The sequence below is a fragment of the Leopardus geoffroyi genome, chromosome A2 (assembly GCF_018350155.1).
Source record: "Leopardus geoffroyi isolate Oge1 chromosome A2, O.geoffroyi_Oge1_pat1.0, whole genome shotgun sequence".
Taxonomy (NCBI): domain Eukaryota; kingdom Metazoa; phylum Chordata; class Mammalia; order Carnivora; family Felidae; genus Leopardus; species Leopardus geoffroyi.
This window is the reverse complement of record NC_059331.1, coordinates 58,961,202-58,987,113: the sequence shown is the minus strand read 5'-3', so window position 1 is coordinate 58,987,113 and position 25,912 is coordinate 58,961,202. Positions and strand designations below refer to the sequence as shown.

At 63.0% G+C, this 25,912-nt stretch overlaps 1 protein-coding gene across 1 annotated transcript in view; it reads left to right on the top strand.

Moving 5' to 3' along the window:
* Positions 1-24,724, top strand: part of PLXNA1 (plexin A1) — a 49,067-nt gene extending 24,343 nt beyond the window's left edge. The window contains exons 10-32 of the mRNA XM_045494034.1: positions 1,450-1,650; positions 3,562-3,658; positions 3,729-3,922; positions 4,046-4,197; positions 4,296-4,416; positions 4,725-4,861; positions 5,816-5,983; positions 6,510-6,603; positions 6,800-7,039; positions 7,124-7,267; positions 7,570-7,804; positions 10,257-10,399; positions 11,919-12,175; positions 12,447-12,513; positions 15,039-15,185; positions 15,294-15,453; positions 16,245-16,348; positions 16,601-16,697; positions 17,017-17,207; positions 17,375-17,544; positions 19,098-19,310; positions 19,391-19,541; positions 21,300-24,724. Of these exons, the coding sequence (XP_045349990.1) occupies positions 1,450-1,650; positions 3,562-3,658; positions 3,729-3,922; positions 4,046-4,197; positions 4,296-4,416; positions 4,725-4,861; positions 5,816-5,983; positions 6,510-6,603; positions 6,800-7,039; positions 7,124-7,267; positions 7,570-7,804; positions 10,257-10,399; positions 11,919-12,175; positions 12,447-12,513; positions 15,039-15,185; positions 15,294-15,453; positions 16,245-16,348; positions 16,601-16,697; positions 17,017-17,207; positions 17,375-17,544; positions 19,098-19,310; positions 19,391-19,541; positions 21,300-21,395 (3,579 nt within the window). The 3' untranslated portion in view covers positions 21,396-24,724. The remainder of the gene's footprint in view (positions 1-1,449; positions 1,651-3,561; positions 3,659-3,728; positions 3,923-4,045; positions 4,198-4,295; positions 4,417-4,724; positions 4,862-5,815; positions 5,984-6,509; positions 6,604-6,799; positions 7,040-7,123; positions 7,268-7,569; positions 7,805-10,256; positions 10,400-11,918; positions 12,176-12,446; positions 12,514-15,038; positions 15,186-15,293; positions 15,454-16,244; positions 16,349-16,600; positions 16,698-17,016; positions 17,208-17,374; positions 17,545-19,097; positions 19,311-19,390; positions 19,542-21,299) is intronic.
* The last annotated feature ends 1,188 nt before the right edge of the window (positions 24,725-25,912 follow it).

The following is a 25,912-nucleotide window of genomic DNA, read 5'->3' as shown; positions in this document are numbered from 1 at the left end:
CTGGGCACAGGTGTCCTGAGGGCAGGCAGGGGCCGTGGGGCAGCAGGAAGCTGGTTAGTGACCCCAGGGTCTAGGGACCTCAGGGAGGGCTGTCGTGGGCCTGGGTGGAACAGCACGTGCAGACCCTCCTGAGGAGGGTTCAGGACTGGGCTGAGGGTGGTCATGGGGTTCAGGGAGGTTGCCGTGGGAAGGGACTCATCCTAATGATACATGGTCTTCAGCCGGAGTCCCGGGTTTTATGGGGACTTTTCTAAGGAGAATGACACAGGCCCAAACTTGACCAGTCCTGTTGCTTGGAAGGAGCAGGCTCCTCCCCCTCAGGTTCCCCTCTTCCTATCTCTGCTTCTGGTTTGGATCTGCTGGGAGGTGGCCCCTAAGGAACATGGTGCCGAGGAACAGCCTCAGTCAGACTCCAGCCTGATGTGGGCACAGAGCCTACAGCCCGGGACAGACCAGGGCCTCCTGGGCAGCAGAGATAGTGTCTACAGAGGGACATGTGAGCTTGGGGGGTGACGGGAGCCAAGTCCTGGGGGCCAGAAGGAGCCAGGGCTGCTGGGGGTCCAGGAGGGGCAGCCGGGGGCTGGAGAGGCAGCAGGAGGGTCCCTGGGCCTGGGGGCTGGCCTGGGCACCCCGTCAAATGGCCAGGGAAGTGCTGGTGTAGGTGTGGGCGCCTGAACACGTGGACGGTAGCTCTGCGTACATGTCCCCATCACCTGCCTCTCCCCGGGGTGGAGGAGGGGAGGGAGGGCATCCCTGCAGACCCGGCAGTTAGTGGCCATCCTGCTGGTCTGTCCCTGCCAGAGTCCGGGCCCCTCCTCAGGCCCCCAGAACCTCTGCAGAGCCAGTCCTGGGCCTGTGCCTGCCGTGGGAGCTGTTGCAGGGCTTGGGGATTATGGCCTGTTTTCAGCATCTCTATTTAAAGCCCAGCTCAGCATAGCTCCCGTGGGGCCTTCCCTTCCCGCGGCTCCTGCCGGCAGTGCTGCAAGGAAGCTGGGCCATTGCATCAGTTTGTTGCCCAAATGCTGGCCCTGGGGGCCCCAGGCTGTTTTTCTGCCCAGCTCTGGCTATTTTTACATGCTCCCTGGGCCCCCAGCTGTGAGCTCAAGCCCCAACGCCCCATGCTCAGCTGCTTCTGCCTCAAGGGCCTTTTCAGCTGTGGGCCAGATGGGGCTCCCTCGGTGCTGAACAGTGGGGTCCTAGCGTGCTGGGCGGGGCACTTGGGCCCGCAGGTGAGAGGGCCTATAGTATGTGGCCATAGCCTGGCGGGTGCAGAACTCAGGCCCCCTGCCTCCAGCCCTGCTGGCAGTTCCTGAGGTTTCAGTCCGCCAGTGTGTAAAATGGGCCCAGGGGTGCCTGCCCTCAGGCTCTGTGCACAGACGGGGGTCTGGGCCATAGTAGGGGGCACCGCGCTCACACCCAGCCTTTCAGCTGAAGCCTTGTCGTCCCCAGGACTGCCCGCAGATCCTGCCCTCCACCCAGATCTACGTGCCGGTGGGCGTGGTGAAGCCCATCACCCTGGCCGCGCGCAACCTTCCGCAGCCGCAGTCGGGCCAGCGTGGGTACGAGTGCCTCTTCCACATCCCAGGGAGCCTGGCCCGCGTCACCGCCCTGCGCTTCAACAGCTCCAGCCTGCAGTGCCAGAACTCCTCGGTGAGGCGGGGTGGCTCCTGGAGCCCCGTGTGCCGGACCGCGCCTGTCACCCTCATGGCTTCAGGATCCAGTTTCTGCCCTTAGCGCGAAGGCGGTGCATAGTCAGGGGTGGCCGGGATGGCTCAGAAGGCACTCCAGGCTCGGCAGGCTGGGGCCACGGCCTCGGGTGCCCCCTGGGTGCGTGGGTGAGAGGGCCGCAGATGGAGATGTGCCGAGAGCCACCCGGACGAGGATACTTAGAAACAGCGTGGCAAGTGCACGTGTGGCTTTGTGTGGGGTCTCCTGACGTGGGTGAGGAGGCCAGATTGGTGTGTGGGAATGCCCTCGTGCCACCTTCACCCGTGCTCCCAGGAGGGCCACCGTCAGGGTGACAGTGACCGAGCGCTCAGCTCCTTTTGTGTGTCCTGTGGCCAGCCCCAGAAAGCATTCACAGTGGCTGGCGCATCAGCTGGTGGTGTTGCCTCAGGGCCAGGAAGCAGCCGCGTTTGGAGTCCAGAACCTGACAGGGTCACGGTTCTAAAGCCTTTAGTCAAGTCCAGGGAGTTTAGTGATGGTGATCTCTGCAGAGCCAAGTCCTTCCCTGGCAGATGGGGAGGGGGGGGGTGGTGTTGCATGGTGGTCCGAAGGCCACTTGAGCTCTCCTCTGGCTGGCTCTGTGACTGCTGGCAGGCCTCAGTTTCCCTGTCTGTTCAGGAAGAGTGTCATCGGAGAGAATCCCAGGGGAGAGGCCTACGGTCAGAGGTATGGCCTCCTGCTAATGGTGGTGACTCCTTGACCAGCACGTTGTGTGTCCAGCGGGGTGGGCAGGGGGTCCCAGCAGCCTCCTGGGGGCACGTCGCCACTTGGCCAGGCCCTGTGCCCCGCAGCTGGCCCAAGAGGTCCCTGCACCTTCCTGCCCTGTGCTTCCCATCCTCTCTCCTCACTCTGTCACGCCTTACACCTGCATCTCTCCAGGTTCTGTGGCCTGGCTGCTTCAACCCTCCCCTTGCTCTCCAGCCGTCTGTTGGTGCCTCCCCTGCCCCATTTCTCTGCCATCCCCGAGCCTCTGTCCCCTCCATCCTGCCCTCCCCCAACCCCCCGGCCCACATTTGTCTTTCCGGTGACTGTGTTGAAAGGGAAAAGGGAGTACCAGGGAATTTGATAGGATCCAATTAAATTCCTGCAGATAAAATAATGATGAATTGCTCTGGGATGGAGTGGAGGTCCTCAGCTGCAGAAAGTGGGACACAGCTGGGAGCGCCGGGCCCGGGCTCCCGGGGGAGGGGTATTGTCCCTGAGCCCAGCCCATCCAGGGGTGGGGTGGGGGGCAGAGACTCACCTGCTGGTGCTTCCTGCTGGCCTGTGCCCAGAGCTCAGGGCACACATCTTACACCTCAGGGCAGGCCTGGTGTAGGGATTACTGAGTCCACTCAGCAGACAAGAAACAGAGGTTTGTAGAGAACCCGTGACGCATAGCCAAGGGGGCCAGTTGGGGAGTTCTGATTTCCTGGTGGGGCAGACTGCAGGGGGAAGTGAGTGGTCACTCTGGAGTGTGTGCCTCATGTGGCTGCTGGGGACAGGGCCTTGGCTGGAGAGTGGGGATTCTGGCCACCAAGAAAAAACTCCCCGTGTGTGTGTGTGCACACGCATGCACATTTGGGCTGTGGTGGAGGGAGAGCTGCGTGTGACAGCTTAGCTCTCTAGGCTGGCTAGTGGGTGGGTGGCTCTCTGGGATTTCTGGGTCCAGATTGGAAATGCCATTCTGGACAGGCAGAGCCCCTAGGCTCTGCCCTGCCAAGCCTGCTCCCAGGGGCCAGTCCCAGAGGTAGCCAGGAGGGGCATGCAGTCCCTGACTCACTGCTGTGGGCAGTGGCCCACGACCTCAGAGTCTAGACTGTGCACGTGGCCTGACCGCCTGCCCTCTGCCCACAGTATTCCTACGAGGGCAATGATGTCAGCGACCTGCCCGTGAACCTGTCGGTGGTGTGGAATGGTGACTTCGTCATCGACAACCCTCAGAACATCCAGGGTGAGCTGGGCAGGCTGCCTCGGAGGGTGGGGCTGAGGGTGGGCCGAGCTGACCGTGCCCCTCCCCACAGCCCACCTCTACAAGTGCCCGGCCCTTCGAGAGAGCTGCGGCCTCTGCCTCAAGGCCGACCCGCGCTTTGAGTGCGGTTGGTGCGTGGCTGAACGCCGGTGCTCCCTGCGCCCCCACTGCCCCGCCGATGCACCTGCCGCCTGGATGCATGCCCGCCATGGCAGCAGCCGCTGCGCTGACCCCAAGATCCTTAAGGTAGGCAGGCCTGCCAGCCCTGGGCAGAGACACGGACCCCCCCACCCCCGGCTGCCTCCCGTGCAGGGCCCTTCCTGGCCCATGGTGGTCCACACCCGTGTCCCAGCCTCGGCCTCTCCGCAGCTGTTCCCCGAGACGGGCCCGCGGCAAGGAGGCACACGGCTCACCATCACGGGTGAGAACCTGGGCCTGCGCTTTGAGGATGTGCGGCTGGGCGTGCGCGTGGGCAAGGTGCTGTGCAGCCCCGTGGAGAGCGAGTACATCAGTGCTGAGCAGTGAGTGCAGCCTGGCGGGCCCAGCGGGCAGGTGGGCAGGGGGTCCCGACACCCAGGCTGGACCCCACAGCCCGCTAAGGTCACCTGGTGCCCCCCAGGATCGTCTGCGAGATCGGGGACGCCAGCACAGTGCGATCTCATGACGCCCTAGTGGAGGTGTGCGTGCGAGACTGCTCTCCTCACTACCGGGCCTTGTCACCCAAGCGCTTCACCTTCGTGGTAAGCCCTTCCCGGCCCGGACCCCTGTCCTCCCCCAGTGGCTGAGGGGAGCTGTGCAGGGGCTGGATTGAGCTCCCGGTCTTCCGTGGGCTCCCTCATCCAGCAACACCTTTGTTCTGGTCTCCCCTCAGCCTTCTGGTCTCCAGGGCCTAACTGCAGGTCCCCACTGCATACTTCGGGCCCTGACTGTGGGCGGTGCCTGGGAGCCTGTGAACACAGGGCCTGGGGCATGGCTGGGGGTGCAAGCAGGCCTCTGGCCCCAGGGCAGGCCTTCCTTGTACCTCATGCAAGTCCCTTCTTCCCCCTAGACTCCAACCTTCTATCGAGTGAGCCCTGCCCGAGGGCCTCTTTCCGGGGGCACCTGGATTGGCATCGAGGGCAGCCACCTGAACGCAGGCAGTGACGTGGCTGTATCTGTTGGCGGCCGGCCCTGCTCCTTCTCCTGGTATGGGGTGCAGATGGGGGGTAGGGGGCCGGGGCAAGGCCTACCTTCCCTGGGTAGTGGTTGGTTCAGATGGCTGCATGCCCCCTCTTGTTGCCCAGGAAACAAGGGGGGGGGTGTGGAGAGCCTGGTTGGGGTGATCGCCATGGAAACCAGAGGCGGAGAGTGTTACCATGGAGACAGGCTACCTCTAGAGTGGGAAGGGCAGGGTGGGCAGTGTTGGGGGAGTGGGCGGGCCTGGACCCAAGGGAGCAGGGCACAACTGCCCTGTTCTGGCGTGAGGGGGATCCCTTGGGAACACAAGTATTTAAAAAAATTTTCTTAAGAGAGAAAAACGAAATCTTGACAAAAGCCCTGAGGCTTGAAGTGGATAATTTTAGATTAGGGATGATAATGGAACGGCCCTTTAAATATTTTCCTGCGGTAATTATCCGCTATCAGACTAATTATCGGTGTTTGCAGCCTTGCCGCAGGAGCGGGCCTGGCGGCTGCGGAGCCTCCCGGCTGTGCTGAAGGAGCCGAGGGGACAGGGACCCAGGTGCAGGGGGTGACCGGCTGGCTGCTTGGCGGGGGTGACGGAGAGCCCCCACCACCCTGGCCGGTTCATTCTGCCTCCTCATGGCCCAGGCTTGGGGTGGCTCCGTTTTCAGATCAGGAGACAGCATGGAGGTGGGGCAGGGTGTGGGCATCCCTTCATGAGAGTTGGTGCTGAGCATGGCCCTCTGGGATACATGCCCCCGGCCCTGAAGAAGGGCTGATGGGAAAGTGGCTGTAACAGTCATCAGCGACCAGGAGCAGGGCCTTGGGTGGCTCTGTGTCCCAGGCGGGCAGGCGAGGCCCGGGGAGGTCCAGTGACTTGCCCACACACCTGTCTGTGATGGAGCCTAGACGCTTAGCCCACCTTGGAGGCAAGCTCCAGCACCTCCCTGCGCCCTCGCTGTCCCCTGGCCCCTCTAGGAGGAACTCCAGAGAGATCCGGTGTCTGACGCCCCCTGGGCAGAGCCCCGGCAGTGCGCCCATCGTCATCAACATCAACCGTGCTCAGCTCACCAACCCTGAGGTGAAGTACAATTATACGGAGGATCCCACCATCCTGAAGATCGACCCTGAGTGGAGCATCAACAGGTGGGCCCCCCTAGCCCGCCCCGAGCCCCAGCATCAACAGGCGGGCCCCCCCAGCCCGCCCCGAGCCCCAGCAGCTCCATCGGTCCTGTGTGGTGCCATTGAGGGTGGAGCTCCTGTACCCGCCTCTCTCTCTTGCTTCTCAGCCTGGGCGGGGGTGGCTGAACCTGCTCTGTGCTGCCCGAGTCTGTCTCTGGGGGTGGGTGCGGAATAAAGGAAAAGTGAGTGAAGACGGAGACCGCTGCTGTGCCCTGGATGTGACAACTTGGTGTCCATGTTAATCGAGGAAACAAACTCCTCTCTAAGCTCTGTGATGCTGCACTCTTCACGTTGCCCAGAGCCGCCCTCTCAGGACAGGGGACCCTGTCTGCTTTGAGATGTGGTGGCCGAAATCAGAGGTCCAGCGCACAGGGGTTTTAACCTGTGAGCTGTCTTTGGGGGGCGGACTGGAGTGTCTGGCCCTACCCACGTGCACTGGACCTTGGCAGAAGTCCATCTTCCCCCTGTGACCCCCTACTCCGTCTTCTAGTGGAGGGACCCTCCTAACCATCACGGGCACCAACCTGGCCACTGTCCGTGAACCCCGCATCCGGGCCAAGTATGGAGGCGTCGAGAGGGAGAACGTGAGTCCTTGAGGGATCCCTCGTAGCTCGTGCCACTGTGGGGGGGGGGGCGTGGACCCCAGGGAAGGAAGCGGCCCTACCCGGCCGGGTGGGGAGCCCCATGTGCAGGGGAGGCCGCAGCCCCTCGGCCCTGCTGGGGGGGTGGGTCTGACTCTGTGGGGAGCGGCCAGCCCAGCCTCCATGCCTGTGTCCCCAGAGCTGCCTGGTATACAACGACACCACCATGGTGTGCCGTGCCCCGTCAGTGGACAACCCTACGCGTAGCCCGCCAGAGCTGGGGGAGCGGCCGGATGAGCTGGGCTTCATCATGGACGATGTGCGTGCCCTGCTGGTGCTCAACTCCTCCTCCTTCCTCTACTACCCGGACCCTGTGCTGGAGCCACTCAGCCCCACGGGCCTCCTGGAACTGAAGCCCAGCTCCCCACTCATCCTCAAGGTGGGCCGGAGTCAGCGGGTGGTGGCACTGGGTGGCGGGGCTTGTGGGGCAGTGGGGCTCTCTGGCTCATGCCCACGCCCACAGGGCCGGAACCTCCTGCCACCTGCGCCCGGCAACTCGCGGCTCAACTACACAGTGCTCATCGGCTCCACACCCTGCGCCCTCACCGTGTCAGAGACCCAGCTGCTCTGCGAGTCCCCCAACCTCACGGGGCAGCACAAGGTCACGGTGCGTCCACGGCCCACCCATCATCCGTGATCCAGCCCCAGCTCTGGTCTCTTGGGCACCTGCCTTTGACCCCCTGACCCTGCCTCCCCAGGGCAACGCCAACTTTGTGGCTGAGCCCCAGACTCACCTGTGGCCCAGAGGGAGCCCAACTCAGCCCTCGCCCAGCCCTGGTGCCCCTGGGTGGGCACAGCACCTGCCCGGACTCCCCACGTCCCTGCCACTCAGTGAGCGTGGTACTAGGGGCCCTCCAGAGCTCCGTGTGGGCGAGGGGCCTCCTCAGCGGCCTGCACCCCCACCCACAGGTCCGGGCTGGTGGCTTCGAATTCTCTCCAGGGATGCTGCAGGTGTACTCGGACAGCCTGCTGACCCTGCCTGCCATCGTTGGCATTGGCGGGGGCGGAGGCCTCCTGCTGCTGGTCATCGTGGCCGTGCTCATCGCCTATAAGCGCAAGTCTAGGGACGCCGACCGCACCCTCAAGCGGCTGCAGCTACAGATGGACAACCTGGAGTCCCGCGTGGCTCTGGAGTGCAAGGAAGGTGCGTGGCCGGGACGGGGGGGGAGGGGCCTTGCTGCAGCTGCTGCCACCTGCCAGGCCCCGTCCTCTGCACCAACTCTGCTTGGTTTTCAACGCTGCCAACACCTTTGTCGTGCCATGCTCGGTCTCAGGCAGGTGGGCGAGGGCCTGACGGGCTCTGGGGTGAGTACAGCCTCCGTGAGTGCTGCTTGAGACGCAGACTCTGGAGCCAGAGCGCCTGCATTTATGACCCTTCTTGGTGGCAGGACCTTGAACAGGCATCCAGCCTTCTTGTGTCTCAGATTACTCATCAGCAGGATGGGCGTGGTGACCGTCTGTGGGGCCAGGCATGGCACCAAGGAGGGGCCCTGTCTTTAGGCCCTCAGCACATGCAGACCTTGATTGGCACTGATCTTTGTCCTCGAGGGGCTGTCTCGGGAATTCTCGGGAATTGGGCCACAGCCCAGCCTCCTAAGGAGGGGCATGTGTCCCTTATGACCCTGCTGTGTGAGCGGTGGAAGTCAGCTCAGAGAGGCTCCGGCAGGGAGACATCGCGTAGGCTCTCGCGCAGGGAAGGTCCGGGGTGCGGCTGACTTCCAGCACAGGTTCCTGTGTCTTCAGGCGTCTCTCCCTGTGGGGATGGGGCCGGCACCACGGGCAAGCTCAGCTTCCCCACTGGGCCCAGCTCTGCCCGATCCCTGACGCCACTCCTGGTCATGTGCCCCACTTCCCTGAAGCCCCCAACGGAGAGTGGGCAGACCCCAAGGTCAGGAGGGGGGTTCCCCGGAGAGTGGGATGGGTTCTGGCAGGCAGGGGCTGCAGGCATCAGAGAAATGTGAGCTGTGGGCTCAGGGGTCTGCGGGAAAGGCCAGGGTGGTGGCCCCCAAGCTGGAACAGGGGGATGGCGCCCCATCTCTGTCCTGTGGGTCCCAGAGAGGCCAGCGTGCCCAATCACAGACTCATCCCTGGCACAGCAGACACTGCCACACCTGCTCGTGTGTCAAGCGTGCTGCTGCTACAGGGTGGACGCATGGGGGTTGAGTGCCAGCAGCAGAGAGATGGGCGCTCAGGCCAGGGCCTGCGCGGAGCCCTCCCTGGTGGCCCAGGATGGAGACCCTGGGCTGCGCAGCAGCCGCTTGAGGGGGTGGGTTCAGCTGCTGTGTGTGCTCGGGGCTCTAGGCAGCAGGCAGCGGCCTTGGCCTGTGATGGCCGTCCCCGAACCTGGTCGGCTTCTCTGGCTGGTGTGAGGTGGTGACACCTGGGCCCCGGACCAGCCTGGGATGGCCCCCCATCTCCTCGTGGCCCCTGGCCTGCCGTCTCCTCAGGGAAGTTGGGGCTGTTACAAGAGGTGGATAGAGCTGCACTAACAGCGATCGACGGGTGAGGGATCCGACTTTTTGCAGATGGCCAGCCTGTAGCTCTGGGAGGCAGGTGGTGGGAGTGCACCTGTTCAGGGCATGAGGAAAGGGAGCCGAGTGGTAGGCAGAGTGTGAGGCCCAGTGGGTGACTGCTGCATGGGACCCTCAGGCCTGCTGCAGGCCTGGTATTGGGCTGTTCATAACTCCACCCAGCCCAGAGTGTCGCGTTTGCCCGGGACCTCTGCTTGGCTGAGAACCAGTCCCATGGGACCCAGGCAGGTGTGTGTGGGGCTTGGGTGGGAGACAGGTGGCCCGGGCGGGGGCCAGGATTAGGAACTCTGCAGGTGGGGTTCTCTTGGGGGTGAGGCAACCGTGTGCTGAGGCCAGCGTGCAGGGGGCCTTTATCTGCCGGCGCCATGTGGGTGCAGCGGCCGGCAGGCACTCCAGGGCCAGCGGTCCCCGGCAGATGAAGGTCCCTGCTCTGAATTAAACCTGCCTGCCATCCCCCAGAGCCCGTCTAGCGTTCCTCTGGCTCCGGATCAGATAGTGCCTCCCTCGGGCTGTTGCAGAGCAGACACCTCACAGCTCTGGAATGTTCTGTTGAGGCCTGTCCCTGCCCTGCCTGCCTTTGTTTCTGAAAGAAGCAGAGTTGCCCGGAGCAGGTCGGGTAGTGTAGAGGGCCCGGCGGTCAGCGTTCATGCACGTGGTGGCGCGGAGGGCTCGGGGCCTAGGGAGAGCCTCCTGCCTCTCGTACCTGGCCCCATCCCTTCTCTTACCAGAAGCTGAGACAGAAGAGCCACGGGGTGATGTGCCCCACAGGGTGGTGGGGAGAGCCGCCACCCACAGTCTCCTGGCCCCCAAGCACCTGTGTTAGATACGAGGAGCCCCTCCCACCTCGGCCCCAGGCTCAGTACCTTCTCTGCTGTTGTCTTGGTTAATCCTGTGACACATCAGAGGGACAGAGAGTTTTTATCTGTGTGTTTGGACTGGGAAAACTGAGGAGTTTCTGGACGGTCACCCAGCCAGCAAGTAGCAGAGCCAGAGTATGAGCCTGGCCCTGCGGGTGGGAGCGCTGGGGCTCTTGGGCACCTGCTCTGACACCTCGTCTGGCTGTAGCCTTTGCAGAGCTACAGACGGACATCCATGAGCTGACCAACGACCTGGATGGTGCCGGCATCCCGTTCCTCGACTACCGGACATATGCCATGCGGGTGCTCTTCCCCGGGATTGAGGACCACCCAGTGCTCAAGGAGATGGAGGTGGGCTGTCGTCTGGGGCTCGCTGGCACCTCTGCCCGCTCCTGGAGCTCCTGGGTCCTGGTGGGTGGTCTGGGAACCCTGGAGGGTGGCTCACACCTGTCGGGTGGGGGCGCTGGGAGGCAAGACCCTTGGCTTCCTTTAGTGCTTCGGCAGTGGCAGGGAGATGCGCCTGGCGGGCGTCTGGGGTCAGGGCCAGGCTTCATCCCAGCCGGCCACCTTGGCTGGGGCCTGGGCTCACTGGGGCCTGCCTCTATTTTATGAAGTCCTTTAGCACACTGGGTACCACCTGTAGCTCACCCATCCCGTCTCCTGGCTGGTTCTGGATGCCGAGCTTCTCTGGGCAGGGGGCTGCTGCCGTGCATGCTGGGAGGTGTGGGTGCCCAGCTAGAGTCTGCATGGGCGTTTGGGGTGAGTGTGTAGCGCTCAGAGAGCCGGGCTGTGCTCTGTAGGTGTTGGCAGTGCTCAGACTCTTGGCATGAGCTTACTGAGGGCGAGAGGGCTGGCCCCAAAGTCCTCTCGGGGCCCCCAGCGGCAGGCCAGGAGCCCAGGCCCCAGCTAGGAACAGGCAGGGGGCTCGGTAAGTTGGCCTGGTCATGCTGTCCGGCTGAGGGGGTCCCATCTGCACACTTTGGATGTTGGGGAACCCACTCCCGATCGTAGCTCTGTCGGCTGGGCATTCCCTCCTCTGCTGTGCCCGAACGGGCCTTCCTGTCACTCTGGCTCCGGCCCGGGGCTGCCGTGGGCTGCTCATCACCTCCTCGCCTCCTCATCCCTGCAATTGCTGCCACGTCAAGGGTTCCACGTGCTCTACCGGGTCTGTTTCCCAATGTTGCCATCCACCGTGTTGGTCTTGCTGCCCTCGTAGGCTGTGCATTCTATTTGAGTCTTGTCAGTTGTCTGCCTGGGCTGGGAGCACGTGTCCCTGGCAGCCTCTGATATAGCCTTGTGGGGAATCTCCTATACTGACAAGCCTTGGTATAGATAGGAGAGAGTAGGGACCCTGGAGCCAGCCATGCCTATGTTCCGTCCTTTTCCCCCCGCACTTCCATGCTGTGTGGCCCTGAACAAGCCTCTTTCTCTTCTGGATTTCGTTGTCTTCCTCTGTGAAGGGGGGAAGGTGGTTTCTGCCTTGGCGGTTGTGGGTGCAGAGTGAGACCACGGCCATACTTTGCTGGCGCCCAGCAGATGGGTGGTTGAGTCCAGCTTTCTCTTAGCTACAAGAGCTAGGGCTGCAGGAGGTGGCCGTCCCAGAGTCTGACTGCGAAGAGGGTGGCCCTGGTTCTCCACCTCCCACTGACAGTGGTATGCCCTGGTCTGCGCCCGTGGTGGGCGACTCAGCTGCCGGGCCATATCCATTCTGCCGAGGACAGTTGAGGCCCAGGGACCTGTCAGGGCAACGTGTCCCCCGCCTTCAAGGCCTGCTCTCTGGCCCTGCCCTCAGCCCCTCAGCCAGAAGGTCTGCATCCAGGCTGGGTGTCCCTCTGGGTCTGAGTGGGCCTGTGGCCTGCCCCTCCCCCAGGTGCAGGCCAACGTGGAGAAGTCACTGACGCTGTTCGGGCAGCTGCTCACCAAGAAGCACTTCCTGCTGACCTTCATCCGCACGCTGGAGGCCCAGCGCAGCTTTTCCATGCGAGACCGCGGGAACGTGGCCTCGCTCATCATGACGGCCCTGCAGGGCGAGATGGAGTATGCCACGGGTGTGCTCAAGCAGCTGCTGTCCGACCTCATCGAGAAGAACCTGGAGAGCAAGAACCACCCCAAGCTGCTGCTGCGGCGGTGAGCCCACAGGCCCGGGGGCCTAGCTGTCGCGTCAGGCACGGGGATCCTACTCCGGGGCACGCCGCACTGGCCCCCATCGGTGCCAAGGCAGAGCTGTCCCTGTTCAGAGGCCTGGCTCTGGGGGCAGGGGCTGGGGTCTCCATGGCAGTCCCCCAGCTGCCTGATGCCTGGGGTGCCTCTCGGGGCCTGACCTTCAGCTCCACGGGTGGCGGGTGGGGCGGGCACAGCGGCCCAAGTTAAGCCACCCCTGTCCATGTTGTGCCCCCAGGACCGAATCAGTGGCGGAGAAGATGCTGACCAACTGGTTTACCTTCCTTTTATACAAATTCCTGAAGGTAGGTGGGTGCCAGGGAGGAGAGGATGTCTGAGGCAGGGTGCCAGGCAGGTGAATGGGTTCAAGGGAAAAGGGAGAGAGCGGGACAGGCAGGTGGGGAGGGTGGGGGTCTCAGTCCAGCGTGGCTCATCAGGTCTCAGCACGAACTCTCCAAGGACATGTGTCCGTTGGCCTCTTTCCTCCTCCTGGAGGCTGTCCACACCTCGCCCAGCCCCGAAGCCTCTGTGGCGATCTGTTTAGGGGCCCACGGCTGGCATCTGGCTGAGCTGGAGTTTGGATACAAGCCCAGGTCTCTGTAGCTGAGCCCATGGCCCAGAGCCAAGGATGGAGAGGACACCTGGGCAGCACCTGGTGCTGGCCAGCCTGGCGAGGCTCCTGGGGGCTCCCGTTGGCCCCTGTCGTGGGGAGAGGGTGGCTGTCTGGGCTTCCTCTGTGGTTGCCTGGACAGGCCGCTGCAGCTGGGGAGAGCCCCCCACCCTCGGGAGACGAGCCCTGAAGGCCTGTGGCCAGCCTCAGAGTGGGGCAGAGGCTACATACGGGCCCTGGTGGATTTTGTTCCGAGTGTAAGTAGTTGGACTGGTCCCCTGTGCTTTAGAAACAAGATGATTTGGACCCAAGCGTCTGGTTTCCCTTAAAATCTGAAGGCTTGGCAGACGGGCCCACAGTCTTGAGAGGTGGGGGTTGGTGGGGCCCTGGTGCAGCCCGGTGTGCATGGTTTGTGTGTGCCCCACCTGGTGTCTGGTTGATGCTCTGCAGGTGGCCGAGGTCATGGGCAGCCCAGTGGCTGCTGGGTGGCAGGGGTCGTGCTGGCACAGGCGGCCTGGGGCTGAATTTTGCCCAGAGCAAATTCTTGGCCCTGACCAGGGAGAGAGGTGTGGATTGGAAATGGGAACAGGTGCAAGAGGGGCAGGGGGTCAAGGGGACGAGGGATTTGAGCAAAGTCCTGAAGGAAGGGAAGGAGTTAGCTGGACAGAGGGAGCAAGGGCCCTGAGATGGGTGCCAGGTCCAGCAAGAGTGGTCTGGGGGAGCCTGGCTGAGGCTTGTGCAGTGGGGGCCACAGCAGGAGGTGACAACAGCAGTCTCAAAGTGACCTTATCGTAGCCGGTGATGGAGTTGTGCATTTCCCGTAAAAACGCAGTTCTGTGCAGACCACATCTGGTATACTTCCGTGCTCGTTAGGCTGTGTTCTAGAAGCCAAGAGAAGCAAGGGTTAGAGAGTGCAGACAGCTGGTGTTGAGGCCTGTCTCAGTGCCTCCCTGTCTGACCCCAGTTCTGCACACCCAGAGAAAGGGGTCTCATTTTGACATACGGTTTGAGAACCTAGGTTGGGTGTGTGTTGTGTGTGGTTCCAGCAGCGGGTCAGGCCCCACAGGACACTACAGGCAGACGGACCGGGCAGGGGGCGGGGTGCAGTCTGCGGGTGGTGCTTTGGGCTCGCAGGCTGGTGCTGCTTTGTGCAGGGGTGGGGATAAGTGTGTAGTGAACAGAGGGAGAGGGAGGCCGGATCTACTTGGAGTGCTCCCCTTTCTGATTCACTGTGCATGTGAGGGAGTGTGCTGAGCACGAGGAGATGGTCCAGGGCCACAAGGGGGGAGGTGGCCATGCTGGGGCTACCCGCCCATACCCGTGGCAAGGAGGGGCACCCGAGACTGGCCCCGGGCTGCTTCTGTCCACAGTGAAGGCCTGAGGGAGGAATTTCTGGTTGTAGGAACGGGCAGGTGCAGAAGGTGGGGACACGCTTGGTTGGAGGAGTAGGAGGTGGCCTTGGTGGCTGCGGTGTGGGGAGCTCGAGGGCACGTGGTCAGAGGCAGGGGCAAAGCAGACTTCTGCCGAGTGCCGATGGACCACCTCGGGTTGTCTTGGCCGTGGACTCCGGGTCCCGCGGGGCCGGTGAGTTGCTGCTCTGGGTCAGTAAGTCTGCACCTGTGACCTCATTGGCCTTGTGTCCTCAAGTAGTGGAAGGAGGAGCAGTGGGCCCCCGACATCTGACAGATCACCGTCAGACATAGCATTGTGTGGCATAGGGTCCACCAGGCCTTGGGCCGTGGGGGTGGGACTGGGAGCCTGGACTCCAACCTGGGTGTGGTGCTGGCTGCCACGGTCTGGCTCTGGTGAGTGGGGCTGGGGGCTGGCGTGTCGGTCCCACTGAGGCCTGATGTGGGGGGAGGCTTCAGGGTGGAGTTGACTGGCCTCCATCTTCTTTTGGTGGAAAGGCGGCTCGGCCACATGGTATTCTTCTCCGTGTGCTCCTGACCCTCGTGGCTGAGGCCCCATTAGAATTTTTGCTTTGAAGTTCTCAGGGGCAGCTGGGCTGTTGCTTAAGTTATTTATTCTCTTGCACAGTCTTCACTGGGCTCTGGAGCCAGGGTTCCCCTTGCCTCCCAGAAAGAATTTGGAAACGTTGCTCTTTTCTCCTCATGGGACGCATGCTCACAAACGCACCAGAAGCAGGGGGGGCGGAAGGTGGGGGCAGGGGCAGGGGCGACGTGTCCTGGAAACCCCCTGACTCCCGTCCGCCTGCTACAGGAGTGTGCAGGAGAACCCCTCTTCATGCTCTACTGCGCCATCAAGCAGCAGATGGAGAAGGGCCCCATCGACGCCATCACCGGTGAGGCCCGCTACTCCCTGAGCGAGGACAAGCTCATCCGGCAGCAGATCGACTACAAGACACTGGTGAGCGGGAGCCCAGCTGTCCCGTCCAGCCCCGGCCCCTCGGCGCGCCCCCGCACGGCCTGCCCCAGGAGAGCTGGGGGTTGACGCCGCACCCCTCCCCGCCCGCAGACCCTGAACTGTGTGAACCCCGAGAACGAGAATGCTCCTGAAGTGCCAGTGAAGGGACTGAACTGTGACACGGTGACGCAGGTTAAGGAGAAGCTGCTGGACGCCGTGTACAAGGGCGTGCCCTACTCCCAGCGGCCAAAGGCTGGGGACATGGACCTGGGTGAGCCCTGGAGGGGCCCTGATGCTGGCTGGCAGCATGTATCAAGGCCTGAGGCAGAGGGGCAGCACCGGGGGGCGTGTCTGGGGCCACAGGTAACAAGCCAGGCACTGGGTGCTGGTCTGGAGGGTGCTGGAGGCCATGGGGGGTGTTGAGGAAAGGGATGTGGTCTGGGCTGGGCTCTGGAAAGCTCCCAGCCAGGGTGGAGTGGTGGAAGCAGGAAGGACACTTCCGAGGCTGCTGCCCTATCCAGGGAGGGTTCCCATGTGCCATAGGAGGCGGTGGGCTGTGGGAGCTGAGGCGGGGGCTGCGCCGGCTCATGAGCCAGACAGGTAGGGGCAGCTGCAGCTCTAGAAGGGCCAGAGGAAGAAGGGGAGGGCCAGGGCCAGGGAGCCCCACGGTTGCTGTGGCTGAGAGGCTAAGGGGTGGGGTGCCACGTTGGCCTTAAATGCCCGGCTGAGCTCTGGGCCTAGAGCTCTGGAAGGCAGGGTGTACCACGGGGGGAGGGGCAGCCGAAACAGGCAGAGGGCTGCCAGAGGGGGCATGGGAGGCAGCAGGGATGCGGGGTTAACCGCAGGGGTGCGTGCCTCCTGTTTGGAGCCCGGATGGGAGCTGCCTGGAGGGAGGGAGGGGCCTCGTCTCTCCCTTACTCTGCCGTTGGAGGCCTCTCACTCAGTGTCCTCAGGAAGCTCTACCCTGCCAAGGCCTGGCCTTCCCACTGTGACAGGAGGGAGCAGTTGGGTGGGTGGCCCCTGCCCAGGTGCCTGCCCCTCCAGCGCTCACCTTCCCCGCAGAGTGGCGCCAGGGCCGTATGGCACGCATCATCCTGCAGGACGAGGACGTTACCACCAAGATCGACAATGACTGGAAGAGGCTGAACACTCTGGCTCACTACCAGGTGATCCTCTGGCCACAGCTGGGGCCTTTCCCCTTGGGGGCCCGGGGCAGTGTCCAGGCCTCTTGGGCTGTGGGTGGCAGACCTCTCGGGGACGAGGATACAGAGGCCCCACACGGCCCTGGAGGGGCACTAGTAGGGAAACTGAGGTTCAGAATGTGTTGAGGTGATTGGCCTCCAGGCACGGAGCCAGCAAGAGGGTGTCATCTGGGCCCCCGAGGGTGTGTCACACATCTCCTGGCCCTCTGCCTGCAGGTGACGGACGGGTCCTCAGTGGCGCTGGTGCCCAAGCAGACGTCCGCCTACAACATCTCCAACTCATCTACCTTCACTAAGTCCCTCAGCAGATACGGTGAGTGACGGGGACACTGGGCAGGGCCTGCAGATCTGGGTGGGACGCCTCCCCTGTGCTCCCTGCCGCAGGCTGGGGGGGGGGGGGGGGGTGGGCTTTGTCATGGCTTGTCACTTGGACATGGCCTTTCCCGCAAATTTGGAGGCTGACTCTCCCCAGATGGCACATCGTGGCACATCTGTCCCCCAGCAACCCAGGGAGGTGGGTCTGTTGACTGCACTTTTCAGATGAGGAAACTGAGGCTCAGACAGGCTGGCACCAGGGCGGGCACGGGTGCTAGACGTGGCGAGGCTCCCACTGACGGGCACGGTGTCCGCAGAGAGCATGCTGCGCACGGCCAGCAGCCCCGACAGCCTCCGCTCACGCACGCCCATGATCACGCCCGACCTGGAGAGCGGCACCAAGCTGTGGCACCTCGTGAAGAATCACGACCACCTGGACCAGCGGGAGGGCGACCGAGGCAGCAAGATGGTCTCGGAGATCTACTTGACGCGGCTGCTGGCCACCAAAGTAGGCCTGCTGGCTGGGGGTGGGGACGCGGGGACAGCCGGGCCCAGGCCTCAGAAAGCCAAGCCCAGAGCAAAGCCCTCATCCTTGCCCTGGCCCAGGGGTTGCGGCCAGCCGCCCCGGCCACCTTGGCGGCCCCCCTGGAGCTCTGTGCCCTCGCTTGCATACAGGGCACGCTGCAGAAGTTTGTGGATGACCTGTTCGAGACCATCTTCAGCACGGCGCACCGGGGCTCAGCCCTGCCGCTGGCCATCAAGTACATGTTCGACTTCCTGGACGAGCAGGCCGACCAGCACCAGATCCACGACTCAGATGTGCGCCACACCTGGAAGAGCAACTGGTGCGTTCTGGGACGGGTTGGTGCGTCCCGGGGCAGAGGCTGCCGCGAGCAGGAGTGTGAGCTCTAGGGCGCAGCCGGGCAGGGCTGGCGGCTGCGGGGCTGTGGGAGGCTGTCCCCCAGGGGCCAGGACGTAGGAGAGAGGCCCCCTGGGGGCACTGCCTGCGAGCTGAGGCCAGCTGCTCTTCTGGTTGGCCTTCCTGACTCACCCCTCCTGGGGGTGTCTGTGGCCTCCCCCACCCAGGGTCTGGGCACATCCCCTGCTCCGACTTGCAGGACCTGCCTTAGGCATGGGCGGTGGACATGCGCGTGTGTTTTCGTGCGTGTGTATTCATGTGTGTTGGGATGTGCTTGGCTGTGTGCAGGTGTGTGAGTGTGGGCTGCTGTGTGAGAAGCAGGCGCGGCGGAATGGGCCCTCGCTGGCCGGCTGCGGGGCGGATATGACAGAGCAAAGCACCCCTGAAGCTCTCACCCCTTCCTCCCCGGGGCCAGCGGCCACCGCCCTGTCTGGATGTTGTCTTTCTGAGCCTGACCGTGTGCCCTCCGCACCATTTGCCCTGTCTTCAGAGAAGCTCCTGTGCATTTGGCCTCTGGCATCTTCCTCCCTTGTCCTCTGGTGATCTCAGCCCCCCCTGACACTTTGGCCTCTACGTGCTGCTGCTTCCCTAGCCTGGGATGCAGCCCGGTCCTTGTTGGGGCCCACCCTGGGCCTCCAGCTCCTGCCTGCCTCCCCTGTGCTCCTTGAGGGGCTCCATGGGGCGCTGGGGGAGAGGCAGTGCCGTATAGGTCTGCACTGTCCAGGGAATTTCCTGCGATGATGGAATGTTCTAGATCTCTGCTGTCCAGAACAGTGGCTGGCAGCCATGTGTGGCTACTGAGCATTTGACACAAGACTAGTGCAACCCAAAACAGGGAGTTTTAGTTTCACTTAATTCTATTTAATTAAACAGCCACACTAGTGGTTATTGGTTTCTTAGCTGATGGCTGTCTTAGAGGTGGCATTTTAGATGAAGAGGTCAGCTGTCTGTGGGGCTGGGTCTCCTGGATCCCTTCCTGGTCTTGCTTCGAGGGCCCATCTGGGTAGGAGCAGGGATGAGCCAGCCCAGGGGTGTCCCTGCCTTGGGGGTGAGCCTGTCTGGGTGTGAGCCAGCCCAGCAGTGTGCCTGCACAGGTGTGTGCATACCTGGGGGTGAGCCAGCCTGAGTGTGTGTGACCCCTGCAGTCGTGCAGGCCTAGGAGGACCCTGTGCAGGCCATGCACAGCGGGCACCCGAGGGTGAGGGAGCTCCTCTGGGTCTGTATGTCTCACCTACATGTGCCTGTGTGGAGGGGACTATCCTCCAGGAGGCACCGAGTGGTAGGGATGCACAGCCCTCGCTCACTGAGAGTCCTGGCTTTCTGTGGGCCTCAGTTGTCCCATCTGCGAGGAAGTCCATGGCCACCATGAAGGTCAGAGCCAGGAGGGCTGCAGGACCTCTGGCTGGCCCCTTCCCTGGGCCATCCGGAAGGGGTGCTGAGGCCCTGTTTGACCAAGCGCCTGGGCCTGCCTGCCTGCAGCCTGCCCCTGCGCTTCTGGGTGAACGTGATCAAGAACCCACAGTTCGTGTTCGACATCCACAAGAGCAGCATCACGGACGCCTGCTTGTCTGTGGTGGCCCAGACCTTCATGGACTCCTGCTCCACGTCTGAGCACAAGCTGGGCAAGGACTCGCCCTCTAACAAACTGCTCTACGCCAAGGACATCCCCAACTACAAGAGCTGGGTGGAGAGGTGAGTCGGGCGCCGGGGCGCCAGGCAGGTGGGCGAGGGGCCGGGACCCAGCTCATGGCCCGCCCTGCCGCCCCTTGTAGGTACTACGCTGACATCGCCAAGATGCCCGCCATCAGCGACCAGGACATGAGCGCCTACCTGGCCGAGCAGTCGCGGCTACACCTGAGCCAGTTCAACAGCATGAGCGCCTTGCACGAGATCTATTCCTACATCACCAAGTACAAGGACGAGGTGAGCATGTGCACTCGCCCTCACCCACAGCCATCTGTTCCACACCCGCCTGGCCCAGACCCCTGCCAGGCTCCCACCCCGAGGTCCCTTGGGCCACCCCTGCTCCGCTGGCCCCTCCCCAGGTCTCAGGACTGACCAGGCGCTTTTCCTTTCCATTCTGGACCCCAACCAGCCACCTCACTCGCTGGGGCAGGAAGGGAATGTCGTTATGACTCCCTTCCAGGCCTCAGGGTCGGGCTGGGCTGTAGTAGGTCAGGGATTGTGTGGTCGGTGTGGGGCGTGGGGGAGTGCATGGCAGTGTCTTTCCAAAGTGGAGACCGTGGGTCAGTGCAGGACCGTTCCCTGAGGGGCCGTTATAAGGTTTATCGGCTTGAGTGGGTGTCTCCAGGGCAGGGCACCAGGCCTTTCCTCAACCTTTAATACCTTCCTTGCTGACCTGGAGTGAGGCCTCAGGAGGTCTCCTTGGCATCTGTGCAGAGCTGGGGCTCCCTGAGCCGCTGGAGGAGGGAGGATGGACTCACAGACTGGATTGGATGGTGCACACAGGGCTGGAGAGGCAGGATGGGCATGGCCAATGCCAGGACCCTAAGGCCAGAGTAGGCCCTGCTGCAGGAGGCCATGAGGCCCAATCAGAGCCAGCCCTAGAGGAGGGGTAGGGAAGGCTCAGGCAGGGTTTGTCACTGGGTGTACAGACCTCGGGGAACTTGGGCTGTTCCCCGAGTGAGACGGGCCATCAAGATTTAGAGCCATGACTGGACTGCCAGATGCCAGAGGATGGGAGGGAGGCGGGGGCCGGTGGGAGCTGTGGCTGTGCTGCCAGGCCCACTCGGTTCGGGGGCTGGGCCTTGCCCATCTGACAGGCTGTGGGCCTGATTTCAGACCTGCAGCCCAGTGATAGGAGGCGGGGCAGGCTGCAGGAGGCACGGGTCTGAGGGGCGAGGGGTCCAGCTATTCAAGTTTGAGGGGCAGAGGACCTGAGAGCAGGAGTGTCAGAGTCTAGGCCAGGGTGTGGGGTCGGCAACTGAGGGAAGGACCTTGGCCTGTGAATGGAGGAGGCGGCCCCAGAGGTGAGTCCAGAGCCAGGAGGGGACGGGTGGGGCCCTGGGACAGAGAGGCAGGGACAGGCCATGGGCAGGTGGCCCAGTGCCAAGGAGGATGAGTTGTGGACTGAAGCCCGCCTTCCTTCGGCCCTCGAGGGAAAACGGAGGGAAGCTAGCAGTCCTCTCCGAGGAGCTCTGCTGTAACGGGGTGCAGAGGGACAGGCGGTGTTTGGAGGGAGCCAGGTGCAGGGAGGTGGCTGCAAGGCTGCTCGGCTGCTGGCCTGCCTGACGCAGGAGTGCGGGCAGAGGGCCCGACGAGAGCCCGGTGCTGCTTCTCCCGGCCGAGCTGGGGTGCAGAGCAGGCTGTGTGGGGGTGGCGTCTGTGCCCTGGGAGGCCAGGCCCTGCTGTGACAGACAGATGAGGATGCCACACCAAGAGGACTCAAAGGGCTGGCTGTGAGTAAGCCCTGTGTGGCGTTGGTGTTTCGGGGATCCAGAGTAGGAATGGCGACCCGGGGGCCTCATTCTCCACGCCGGGATCCTGGGGGGTCTAGGCTCAACCCAGGCCTCTTAGCCGAGGACGGAGCGGCTGGAACCTGGCACTGGCTCCAGAGACCCCGCCGGTCACGACCGTGTGACATGCTCCCTGGGCGTACCCCACCCCCTGCGAGCAGGCGGCCCCAGCCAGGCCCGCTGACGCCCCCGCCCCCCTCTGCAGATCCTGACGGCCCTGGAGAAGGACGAGCAGGCACGGCGGCAGCGGCTCCGCAGCAAGCTGGAGCAGGTGGTGGACACGATGGCCCTGAGCAGCTGAGACACTAGGCCATCAGCACCCAGCGGGAGTTGAGCGAGAGGGCCCGCGGGGGCGGCCTCCGTCCGGCAGCCAGAGCTGGGAGGCCCCGGAGGCAGCCTCGCCCCCACTGTGCCAAGTGCCGGTGCGCTCAGGGCCGGCGTGCAACCCAGTGTCCTCCCGGCCCTCCCCCTCCTCCTCCTGCCTGGCGGGGGTCCCAGTGCTTCTCGGTGTGGGTGACCGTGCCTGTAGCACCTCTGTGCCCGGAACTGCTCACCGCAGGGCTGGGGGAGCCCGGGTGTGACCCCTGGCTTTTGGGAGAAGAGGGTAACCGCCGGGGACCTGGGGGTAAGGCTGGAGCCCTCCAGGAAGGGGTAGCCAGCCTGGTCTGTCTCCTTGAGGTCGTGCTGCCCAGGTCAGAGGGCCGGGACGGGGGACCAGGAGGGCGTCAGCCGCTCCCGGCTTCCCGGGCGGAGCGCGAGGCCCAGGGCCTGACGGCAGCCCAGGGGAAGGCCGAGTGGCCAGGGCCCAGCCGAGGAGAGCTCAAGTCGTCCGCCCGTCGCGCTGCCCACCTGCCGCGTCCGGCACCTCCACGCTCGCTGCTGCCCCACCGCCACCATCCGATTCACCGCGTGCTGTCCGCGGCCGCGGCCGAGGCCGGAGCACCATGTCCACCTCGCCCAGAGAGGCCCCAGCTCCCTCCTATGGAGGGGCTGCAGAATGGTTCCCTCGAAGCCCCCAGGCGGCTTCCAGAAGGACTTGGTGACTCCTCTCCTGTCCTCAGGGCTGTGCCTCTGGGAGCCACTGGGGCCTGGGGCTCCGGGTCCTGAGCGCAGGTTCCCATTATTTATTCCCCCACCGCACCACTCCCAGCACCCACCCCTGGGTGGGCCATGCTCTCCGACTGTGCAGGTCTTGAGAGCAGCCCCCGAGCACCCTCCTCCCTTCCGCCCTCTCTGTGTCCCCTGCTCTCCACTCCACCTTCAGCGGCTTCCAGTCTGGTGTCTCTGAGCGTGCGGGCCCCTCAAGAGCGGTGGGACACCTGGGGACTTGGTTTATGTAGGAGGAATAAAGAAACCCTGCTGTACTCTGCGCGGGCGGCCAGGGCTGTGGCAGGGCCCCTGCGGGTAGAACGCAGTGACCAGAGGGCCTGGAGGTCGGCTCTGCCCACCCTGCCCTCAGTGAGCAAGAAAGAACAAATTTTTAATTAAAAAAAACAAAAAACAAAAAAAACCCTGTACATATATATATATCTATATATATGTGGCTCTAGCCTCAGTCTCCAGCCCCAGTGGGGTCCTGTATAGTTAACTGGAGAAGGAGAAATTTTACGATGTAGAATAAGGAAATTAAGGCGGTGGGAAAGCAATACCAAATGGTCGTGGAGAAAGTGGCCAGGGTTTCCCTGACTGGAGCCCCCCCCACCCAGGCCTCTGCCCCTCGACCTGTGGGTCATCCTGTTTTCATTTTGATGTGAGGAGGAGAGAACTTCTCGCTGGCCCCTCGAGAGCGTCCAGGGCGCGGGGCCGTGGATTCCTGCATGACTGTGCTAGCGTTTAGTCTGACTTGATCTTTTTAAAACTGCAAGTGTTGAATACTAGAGGTTGTTAGGCCCTTTTTTTATGTTTTTTAATTAAGCAGTCACTTGTGAAAGCGAACGAGCGGCCCGGCCCCTTTCCAATTCACTTTTTCGACGGTACTAAAGATTCCCACGGACTTTAAGGGACAGCTAACTGTGGCCGGCCCCGCGCCCACGGGCTGCCCGTCTTGGGGTCCCCCCCTCCTAAGCAGCGTGAGCCACACCTTGGAGATCAGGTCGGGGGCCTCCCCCTCTCATCAGGGAGCTGCATGAAATCCGAGCACAGGAAGCTCCCGGAACAGGGCAGATGGGGGTCTTACGGGCACTGGGCAGGGCTCCCGCCTCCCGCTGCCATGGGTGCCCCAGTGGAGCTCAGGTTGGCCCCTGTCCCTGGCACGGCCAAGCTGAGGACAGTCCGTCTAGAGATCAGGCTGTCTTCTGGTAGCCGCTTTCCTTGACCTGGATTCTCGTCCTTGGGTGCACCCCTGCCTCCCCTCTGGTGTAGCCTGGCCATGCCTGGGGGCAAGCCTCTGTCCCCACCCCACCCCCGAAAGTCTTCCCAGGGCGCCAGCTTCTACTTGAAGCCCCCGTTCTTCCAGTTCTGTGAGGGTCAGGTTGGGACTGCTCAGCCCCTGTGCCCCCCCACTCTTCAGAATCCAGTTCCAGCCCCTTCCCCCACCGTCCCTGGTCCCCGCAGAGCTGAGCCCCTGTGCCTGCCTCTGGGAGGCTACAGGTTCCAGGGTGGTGCCCTCCTTGTGGCCTAGTCACCTGGACGGTGGGCGGGCAGGGCAGCGGTGGCCGAGGGAGGCGCAAGCACTTTAGCAGTCCGTGTTTACATGCGAGCCCCTGGCGCTGATCCTGCCCTGCCCTCACCGGTGCGGCAGGCCCCGAACCTACCTTCCCGCCGGGTCTGCAGTCAGACCCCATGTTCTCCCCGTCACTACTCCCAACTCTGTAGCACCCCACTGGCACCTGCGCACGGACTCCTGCCGGGGGCTCCGACCCCAACACGGGCATGAGGACCTGGCAGGGGCCTGGAATTGGAGCCCTGCTCTGCGTGGCGAGGGTGGTTGCCTTTGTTCCAAAGGCCCTGCTGCAGCCCCGGGGCTTGGGCGATCCAGGCCACGGTGTGGGGTGCAAGGGCTCCCAGCTTGGTCCAGACACTGCTGCTATCACCTGCCCTGCTACCGCCACTCCTCACCCCCCCCTTCCCCCGCCCTTCCCTGCTCTGCACCATCTCAGGAGTGTCCAGGATAGCTCACACCTCGGTCTGGGAGCCTGGTCCCTCCATATACCTCGAGCTTGCCCTGTACTTCCTGACCCAGGGCCCGAGGAGCCGGGGTGGGGGCTGTGGAAGCGGGACCTGGGGCGCCTGAGACCAAGGGCCCTGAACATCCCTCCCGCCCTCCCTACTTTGGCCTCGCTGAGAGCACCCCCACCCCGGTTCCCCAGTTCTGGATCTGATGGCTCACGTCGTTGGTGCTACACAAGCTAGAATAGATATATTTAGAGAGAGAGACAGATATTTTTAAGACGAAGACCACAATTAGCTGTCCTTTAACGCCACAGAGCCCCCACCCAAAAGAAGAGCGATCACTCGGCCGGCCTGAGCCGCCCCCTCAGCCACTGTTCTCCAGCAGGAGCAGCATGGCCGACCGGGCGCTCGGCCCGCGGACTGTGTAAATATACGGCTGTTTCCTATTTTACTGTTCTTCAGATTTAGTACTTGTAAATACACACACACATTAAGGAGAGATTAAACATTTTTGCTAAATCTCTCGGCTCTGCGTGTTCCTTGCTGGGAGGGGTTTGGGGCAGGTCCCACACCTGAGCAGCATCGGCCGGTCGAGGCGGGACCCTTGCCTGCCGAGCTGGGGCTTGCGGAGGCGTGGCAGCATCAGCCGGGCCAGGCCTTGGGGGTTTGGTGCTCTGGGGTGGGATCCCGTGCTTGGCTGTTTGGAGGCACTTTGGAACCATCAGCTGACCCTGAAAAACACCAAAGCCCAAGCCCCTCAGTTCCCACTGGGACTCCACCGTGCCCTCAGTGAGCAAGAAAGAACAAATTTTTAATTAAAAAAAAAATATAATATATATATATATATATATATATATATATATATAATCAGTCTCCAGCCCCAGCAGGGTCCTGTATAGTTGAGGAGGAGAAATTTTACAATGTAGAATAAGGAAATTAAGGCAGTGGGAAAAAGCAATGCCGTCTCTGGGGCCCACACAGCACAGAGTCCTGGACTCACGTGCAGCCCAGAGCTGTTCCCAGGGACCTGGTCACCACGCAGATTATGCTGCCCAGAGCCAGGAGTGGCCTGGGTGCTCCAGTGACCTCAAGCCCCTTCCTGGGACAGGAAGGGCCTGGGGCTGTGCTTACCAGACGTTCTCAGCCGGGAGCACGCGTTGTGGGGAGCCCTGTGGCTGAGGAACCCCGCGGGAAATGTTGGCTGCCTTCGCAGCACAGACTAGCACAGACTAGCGCATTCCGTCCCCTGAAAACTGTGGCAAATACTTTTCGGGCGAAAAAGGTGTCCGTGTAACCTCCGCCAGCATGCGGCTCTGGGCAGGGGCCTTGTCTCTAGGCCCGGTTTCCTCCATGGCCTGACAGGGATGGCCGTTCCTGCCCCAGAGGGTGGGCATGGGGGCCAGCCGTGGTGCATTTGGACGAGGCAGGCCTGTATCTGGTGGGACAGGCGTGACACGTCCCCAAAGGACATACCTGTCGATCGACCAACCATGACCGGTGTACGAACTGGTTTGGAACTTTATGAGATGAGGTCATTACCCCCAACAGACGGGGAGCTGAGGGGCACCCAGCGGTAAGTGACAGAGCCAGATGGAAAACCGGCCGCGGCACATCCAGGAGGGAGTTTCCCAGAGAGCCCGGGCAGCGCTCCGGCCTGCCTTCCCGCTCTATCTTTCCTTCCCGAGGGCTCTGACAGTGGTCCATAAA